Source organism: Triticum urartu, chromosome 2, assembly GCF_003073215.2.
Source record: "Triticum urartu cultivar G1812 chromosome 2, Tu2.1, whole genome shotgun sequence".
In the NCBI taxonomy this organism is placed as follows: domain Eukaryota; kingdom Viridiplantae; phylum Streptophyta; class Magnoliopsida; order Poales; family Poaceae; genus Triticum; species Triticum urartu.
This window is the reverse complement of record NC_053023.1, coordinates 162292470-162300525: the sequence shown is the minus strand read 5'-3', so window position 1 is coordinate 162300525 and position 8056 is coordinate 162292470. Positions and strand designations below refer to the sequence as shown.

At 47.9% G+C, this 8056-nt stretch overlaps 1 protein-coding gene across 3 annotated transcripts; it reads left to right on the top strand.

The window, feature by feature from the left end:
- Nucleotides 1–1088: 1088 nt before the first annotated feature.
- Nucleotides 1089–7407, top strand: LOC125536541 (stress-associated endoplasmic reticulum protein 2-like). Of its 3 annotated transcripts, none has more exons than XM_048699773.1 (5): nt 1089–1444; nt 3324–3477; nt 4273–5328; nt 5553–5685; nt 5775–7407. In XM_048699773.1, the coding sequence occupies exons 4-5, from the start codon at nt 5598–5600 to the stop codon at nt 7142–7144; spliced, it is 1458 nt and encodes a 485-aa protein (XP_048555730.1). In that variant the 5' UTR covers nt 1089–1444; nt 3324–3477; nt 4273–5328; nt 5553–5597; the 3' UTR covers nt 7145–7407. The 3 variants fall into 3 exon arrangements, with proteins under 3 accessions (XP_048555730.1, XP_048555731.1, XP_048555732.1); XM_048699774.1 differs by having other exon boundaries at nt 1092–1444; nt 4273–4795; XM_048699775.1 differs by lacking the exons at nt 5553–5685; nt 5775–7407 and having other exon boundaries at nt 1176–1444; nt 4273–4495.
- Nucleotides 7408–8056: the final 649 nt, after the last annotated feature.

Sequence of the window (8056 nt, the reverse complement as noted above, 5' to 3'; positions counted from 1 at the left end):
CTAAGAAAGTACTTAGCATTAATAATTGATAGCCACAATGTGTCTTCCGTGGTCATGATTTTCCTCCACCATTTGACTAGAAGGCACTTGTTCATAATATCAGTGTTCAGAATACCCAACCCCCCAAGGTTTTTGGGCCTGCACATAGCTTTCCACTTAACCAACCTGTATTTTTGTCCGAAGCATTCCAATAGAAAAGCACCCCTATGCTTATCAAAACCATTATGAATACCAGCCGGCATGAGATAGAATCCCATGATATATATAGGAAGGGCATGTTTACTAGTAAGGGTAAAGAGGCAAAAAGAAAAACTCACCTCATAGATACTGAAGCTTGTGCAACCAAGAAAACGAGCACACAAAATTGTCCCAACGAATACTAAACTTGTGTTGTACGAACTCAAGAAGAGACATTATCTTGATGGGACGCAAAGCGTAAGGATTCCAATGATTTTGCACAAACTCTACTCAAACATTGTCTTCCTTTATACATTACCAGCAGAAGGACCGACTGTTTCATCACATGATGACAGAGGTAGACTTTTTGCAATGTACTGCTCCCTTCATTAAGCCTTTTTTTTAAGATTTTAAATAGACTACAACATACGAATGTATATAGACATGTTTATCAAAAAAAGGTTTTCGTCCCACTTTATAAATAAAGCAAACCGCCATAGAGCACACATACAAGGCTAGTTCAAACACACACACCTAAGTCTCACAAATAAGTACGAAGGTTCTGTTGAGGGCACAGCTCAACAAACCCAAGAAAAAAAACATATAGACATGTTTTAAAGTGTAGATTTACTCATTTTATTTTGTATATAGTCCCTTGTTGAAATCTCTAAGAAAACATATATTTGGAAACAGAGGGAGTATAAGGAAAATATTTGTAGCCGAAGGAAGGGTGCGGCACCCTCTCTCTCGCCTGTCTTGCCCAAGAACGGACCAGAGACAGGGGGGGTTGCAATGCCCGGTCGGATCGGGAAACGCCGGCTGTCGCACGCGTTCCGCGCACCGAGGACCACATGGCCACATATGCCCCCTGCCATCTTTGAAGCACCAAAACGAGGCACAGAATCAAAATACGACCCGAGCGGCACCAGACTTCGGACGAAGCGCTACAGCAGCAAAGGAAGGATATCTCGGGCATTCATTTCGACCTTATCTGTCGATCGCCGTGACGACGCGTCACGCCTTGCACGAGTCGGCCGCCGCAGGTAGCCCACGGGAAACGCGAGAGCGGTCCAGCCCCGGCGCGCGTAATAAAAGGCCGACCGACCGGTGGTCTCGGACGCCCCTCGCTTTCAGACCCAGCCGTCGCCGTCTCCCAATTCCTCCGCAGGGCCCCCCTCCACTCCTCTGACCCTCTCCCCGTCTTCAGCCGCGTCCCGGCTGTCGGAGACCCGCCGACGTTCCCGTCGTCGCCGTCGCCGTCGCCATGGTTAGTCATCCCGCCTCCGCCTCCCCCTTCCCCGTCTCCCCGTCCGTAGCGTTGCCTGTTCTGCTCGGTTCTGTCGAGAGGAATCTGTCTGCGAGTGTCGGCGTTTAGTCGGGGAGCTGTTGTGGCAGATCCGGCGTGCCGTTCGACCGTGGCCCTTTTCAGGAGGCTAGCCCCGCGTGTTTTGTTGTCCGATTGGATGAATCGACGGTTTATCTTTGGCTTTTTCTTGGACAGGACCTTGACTGGGGTATTGTATTGTATATGTAGATTCTCTTGTGTGTGGAAGAAAAGAACATTCGCTTTAGGAGGATCTAACTTTTTCAAAGGATGCACGCTTTTCGTAGGATGCACTTTCTAGCGAGTTCTTTGTATTAACTCTTGTCTATGCTTTAAATCTCGTCAATATCACGCGAAGAAATCTTAGCACTGTATTTGTGGAGGTGTTCGTGGATACAAGTTATATTTTCAATTAAAAAAAGATATGCAAGTTTTGCTTGAAGATCTGCGTCTGTATATGCAGTTTGTGCTATGCATACGTTTGCGTGGCTTCCTGCAATTTAGATTGTTGGTTTCTGTTATGTGTGGTAACATGTCTTTTATTGCACCCTAGCAAAGTTTCAAGTTTATACTTTAGTATATACTCCTAAGTAGTGTGCCAGGGGTTGAATGGTTCCAGATTATTAATGATCTATGCCTATTTTGGACGAGTTTTTGCAATATCATTACTCGGCGGGGACGGACGGTTCACCTCCTTGGTCGCTCCTGATGTGAGCCTTTAGATCTGTTACTAACGGCTGAGATGATGATCTTTTCTACTGCCAAAGTTAGAATATAATTACCCGCAACTGCCACTACTAATATACAGTAGTAACTGATGAGGGTACTGCATAGGCTAATTTTAGCATCACGGTTTCGTTGCATGTTGGGGCTAATGTGTTGATCCGTAAGAAAAATAACTTATTATTGGGTAATCTAATTTGATGTTCCTATCAATGCATGGGTATTTAGCTCGCATTTGGAAAATGACAAACTGCAAGTGGGTTCACTTGCACTTTTTTGTTGAAAGGTGACATTTGTGTATTTCAGAATCTAAAGAAACCTAGAAGTTTGATCGCATTTCTGTGGGTTAGCCATCTTATTTGGTCAATGATATCAAGCAATTTTATTATGTACTCCTTTCCTCACTTGCTTCTCTTGATTTTGGCGCTTGCCACCACAGAATATTTTTGGCTCATTGAGAGAGTATTAGGACTCTTATATTTTGAATTAAGATCTAACAATTAGTGATTTCTCTTAATAATTAGAGTTTATTAAATTGAGAGCTAGATGTTTTTTTTCTATGTGATTCTGGCCTATTTCTATATTTTCCCCACGAGCCTTGTCATTGCTTTTGTTTTGTCATTGCTTTTGTTAACTGTATAATAATAGATCTAGCAAAAGGAACAAATGTCATAGTTCATTGAGTAAACCTTAACTTTACAATTTTACTATATTTACGAGTCAATTCTAGAAGTCTACCTTGCTCGTCCATACCTGTTACGTTCTTCCTAACGGACAAATCAAACTCCATCCCCTTGGCAAATTTGGATAAATCATCTACCCAAATGAGAAGCAAAGAATGGGTAACACCCAAACCATCGAAAATAGGACGCAAATGGACTTCAGTTAGCTCGTGATGGCATCATAGGGCTTAGCTTGATTAGTCTTTGCTGTATGGCTAAAAGGTGCAGTCTGTACTGTTCAGCATTACTGGCATCGAGTATGGAATTAGTGTGTTGTTCTTGAAACTATTTAACATCATTATGAATGTTATTTCGTTGACTCAATATCCAAAATAAACAATGCTTATGTGCTACCTTTTTACTGTTTTTTTGTGCAGACTACCTCAAGACGTGTTGCTGATAGGAAAATTGCAGTATTTGAGAAGAATATCACGAAGAGGGGTTCTGTTCCCGAGACAGTCAAGAAAGCAAATGATTATCCTGTTGGACCTATCGTGCTTGGATTTTTTGTCTTTGTTGTTGTTGGGTCATGTAAGTTTCTGCATTTATGTTGTTATGTTTGAGTTGTTGATCGTACACTCCAGTTGTTTGGTATGTCAGCTTACCAACCATAACATCTCTGAACAATTTTCTTCAAATAACTGGACCAAATTAAACACAATCCTGATAAGTTCTTACTCGTAGGAAAATAGTCCCTCTGTCCCATAATAGTTGTCGCTCAAACGGATGTATCTAGTACTGAAATATGTTAGATACATTCATTTCAGCGAAACTAATATGGGACGGAGGGAGTAACATGCAATTTTTTTTATCAAGTGCACAGAGCTCTTGTGTTTTATGGAAATTTGATTGTGCTAAACTGCTATGTTAAGTAGAGGCAGAACTGGTAGCGTTGTGGTAAACTGCTATCTCTGTAGAGAACAGAACTTGCAATCTTAAAGCAGCATGGCAGTAGTGACAATCTACACCATTGCTTTGTATTTAAAAATGTTGAAACTATAACCCTGTTCTGATCGATTCACGTATGGTCCCATGGTTTGCTACTGGTGGGTTATTGAAAGCTAATATTACCATCCATGGGGCATTAGCTACTATCTAATCTGATGCAAAGCAATAATTTATTTTTGTAAATATCATAGAACTTCTGAATCACATTAAAGAGTTCTGAAATGATCAAGCAAAGGAAACTATTGACAGTTATTTCACTCTGGAAGTGATAAACCCTGCTGCTATTTGGGTCTTCGTCAATAACATCAACAGTTACTTCAAATTCCTTGGGCATAGATTTATGAACTGATTGTCTTGTCGACTCTTTTCTCCATGCAGCTCTGTTCCAGATCATCAGGACAGCCTCAAACGCCGGTCTCTTCTGAGTAGATTGGTGCTATGCTTATAGTGACCATGAACAGGGCTGTCATATGCAGTTGGTTGTCGGTTTAAAATTAGAACTGAATGAGATAGCTGGTACTCTTGTGATGCTTGTTATACCTCTTACCATTGTACTTGGTGGAGTTTAAGTTATATGGAGGTCATGCCATTGGACTGCTAATCTGTGTTTCTCGGGGCCTCAGGCCATTGGAATTATTCCATTTTATATCCGGTTATAATTTGCTTTGCATATTTGATTTAATTGCGTTCGGTTGGTCCTAGTCGTCTTTGCGACAATCTACTGACTCAAAATTTACAATGGGCCATAGGGCGCTGTCCTTTGGCACTCGTTCCCATTTGGCGCAAAATCATCCAAGTGGAGGATTGCAGATTAATACTGAGATCAAGAACGTCGCGCATGTGGGGATCTGGTCAACTTCAGAAGATCAATCCCCAAAGCAGCGACCCAGGTTATTTTTAGGTGATGCATCTTTTTAAATCTTCCTTGCTTATGTGGAGTACAATTGTTTACGGCATACAGTACAATACTATCTCTGACCCGGTCTGGTTTTACTGGTCACTGGACCTTCTCAGCCTACACTTGCTCCTGGTAATTAGGGTTGTTAAGGTAGTTGTTACTACCCTTACTCCAGGGAGTAATAATCAACCACTTGGGAGAGTGGGAGGGGGTTTCTTGGGCGTGTGATACTTGGTTTCCGGAGGAGTTTGTTAAAAGAAGTTTCGGTATGAGTTTGTTGCATGGCGGTTTAGATTAGTGCAACTGCGTCAGTCATGGAGGGGAGATGAGAAAGGTCGGAACTCCACCTTCCCAGACAGATCCTTGCCTTCGAGCTCGTGTCTTTGGCGCAAGGACGCCAGGAATCCACCGTGCGTCCGTGCGTGATGCCTAAAGGAGGATTCGTGTGGAGGGGTTCATTCTGCGGGAATGAAGAGGATTGGAGTCGAGGGATTCTTCTCTCGCCGCTGAAATGCTGATCGGTTTATCTTACTCAGGTTCGTAGGCAAATGCCAACCTGCAGGTCCGGCATTCGCCTCTCTTTCTTGCTTTCTTTCTTTGGATCCAATTCGTTGTGAAGAGGTGATTCCTTTTTTGAAATAGTATAGGTGAAGGTGGCATGCACGGCGCGGCACGCCGGAATGAGTTGTTCAATTAACAATTTCCACGCGGCTCACACTTCTTGACCTCATCTTGTTACGTGATCACCACCAATGTGCAGAGTGCCTGACGGAAAGATCGCCGGAGTTGGCCTGGTTCCCCGAAGATGGCGAAGCACGGAAGGCGCCCTGTAAACAAGTATGCATTTGCCACCGCCGTGCTCTCGACTGCGACGCCCATCTTCTTGGGCTACGGTGAGAATGAACTCACACGCATGCAAGTGTATATGGCTCCGTGTTGTCCATTGCCACACTGCTCAATTTGCAAGCACGTGTCGACGCAGACCTGGCCATGGTGAGCAGCACGGCCGTGCTCGCGGACGCCGACCTGAGGCTCCTGGCGTGCGTCGTGGTGCTCTCCTCCCTCGTGGGCGCGCTCACCGCCATGGTGGCGCAGTGCCTCATCGGTGACCGCCGCACTGTCCTCCTGTCGGCCGTGGTGCTCTGCGTCGGCGCGCTCACCAGGGGGCTCGCCGCTGGCCCCGCGGCGTTCACGGTCGGTGTCTTCATCAACGGCATCGGCATGGGCCAGGCGCTCATGATCGTCCCGGCGTACGTCGCCGAGCTCTGCCCCTCCTCGCTGCGCGGCGCCCTCACCTCCCACCCGGACGGCTTCGTGTACCTCGGCTGCATCCTCGGTTCCCTCTGCTACTCCACGGGCTTCGTGAAGCTCCCGGCGCACCTCGCCTGGTGGCTGACCATAGTCTCCGGAACGGCCGTTCCGGCCTCGCTCAGCTTCGCCGCCCTTCTCATGCCGGAGTCGCCCCGGTGGCTCGTGGCCAGGGACCAGATGACCAAGGCCCGGCGCGTGCTCTCCAGGACGTCCGCGACGCTGGAGGAGGCAGAGCTCCGTTGGCTTGAGATAAAAGCCGAGCACGGCACAGCACCGCGCGATGGCATCGAAGAGACGGTGGCGACGTCGGTGAGACGTAACCGGTGGAAGGAGTGCGCGATATGGCGGGAGCTGCTGGCGAGGCCGACGGAGCCTCTCCCCCGCGCGGTCGTCAGCGCGCTGGTCGCCAAGGTCTTCGCGTCCGGCATGGGGCGCATGTCCCAGTACGTGCAGCGCGGCTTCCTCGACGTCGGCGTCTCGTCGGCCCGGCAGATGCCGAGGGCGCTGCTGGCGTTCGGGATCGCCGTGGTGATGTCCTTCTCCGTGTCGCTGGTCCTGGTGGAGCTCGGCTTGCTGCTGGCGACGGCACTCGCAGGTAGCCGCGCGCCGTCCCACCTCCTGCCTCACCGCTGCGGCGGCCACGTCGGCATGACCCGGCGGCAGGAGCAGCTGAAGCGGTCGAGGGGGCTGTCCGCGACCATGCTGCTGTCGCTGATAGCGCTGGTGTGGATCGCGCCCGGGCCGGCGCAGTGGGCGGACGCGTCGTCGCCGTCATCGTCCGGCAGCAGCCGGTGGCTGTGGGCGGCGGCGGCCATGGTGAACAGGGAGTCGGTCTTGTGGAGCTTCGCGAGGGCGTACGGTGCCAGCTCCCTCCCCGTGCACGGGAGCTTGCTCGTTTGCCCCGCGGTCGGCGTGCTCGTGTGGTTCTTCTTTTGTGCGTGCCTTCTTGGCGCGAGGAGGAGGCGAGCCAGCTTCATTCACGTACGGTCTTTCCCAATAAGCACGTCCGCTGCTAGTCTAGCGAGCCTGGTCCACGGCTGAACGGGTGACGGCACCGGAGGCAAGTAGGATGGGTTGCCGCCGGTCGTTGGCGGCACCATGCTAGCGATTCCATTCTTGCATTTCTCCTGTGCTAACGAGGACTGGAGTCTGGAGGGAGAGCATGCAGTCGGTGTCTCGTGGATGTCGCGGGGGGATGGAAAATGTTGGGAGCAAAGTTCCGATCGGTCGTTATCGCGTAAGCATGATAACGACGATGGCAATCTTCGTTGTTGGTGGGCATTAAGAAACGGGAAATTCTACTGCGTCTAGATGTGCCTTGATTTTACACTGAGATTTGTGTGGGTATTTTTTTTCCTTTTTTTTGTTATATATTTGATTGGGTCAATTAGTCATACAACTAGGGCACATCTAGATGCGCCATAAAACAGACCCGTTTACGGTTTTGACGAAACTACGTAATAGTAGTAGTATCGATCAAGAGGTAGGCGTTCACGTGTTTTCCTTTTGAGTCAACTTGCTATGGATGTAAATATTTTGAGTCAACCACGAGGAAATTGTCTGCACGTTGCTATGGATGTAAATATCCGCACCAATTCTGATTAATGAACTAGGACGCTCGTAGCCAGCGAACGTTCGCCTGGGAGGGTGACAGGCGCGAACGTTTTTTGTGTCATTTTTAGTTGCAAGAGGGTGGCAGTCTTTTGGGAGCGACATGACAATTTCTTCAAAAAATGCAATTTTTTGGTTTAAAACTGTGGTCGTTTGATTTTTCTTCACAACTAAAACTGCCATTAAATGGCGTTCGCTTGCCACCCTCTCTTAGTGAACGGCAGATATCGGCCGATATTACAATAAACCGGCTGATTTATCGCTTCCAGGTGTGTGAACAATAAGATAAATCTGCTGATTTACCCCTTATCTCAGGTCAACCAATGAATTTTTGATAAGCGA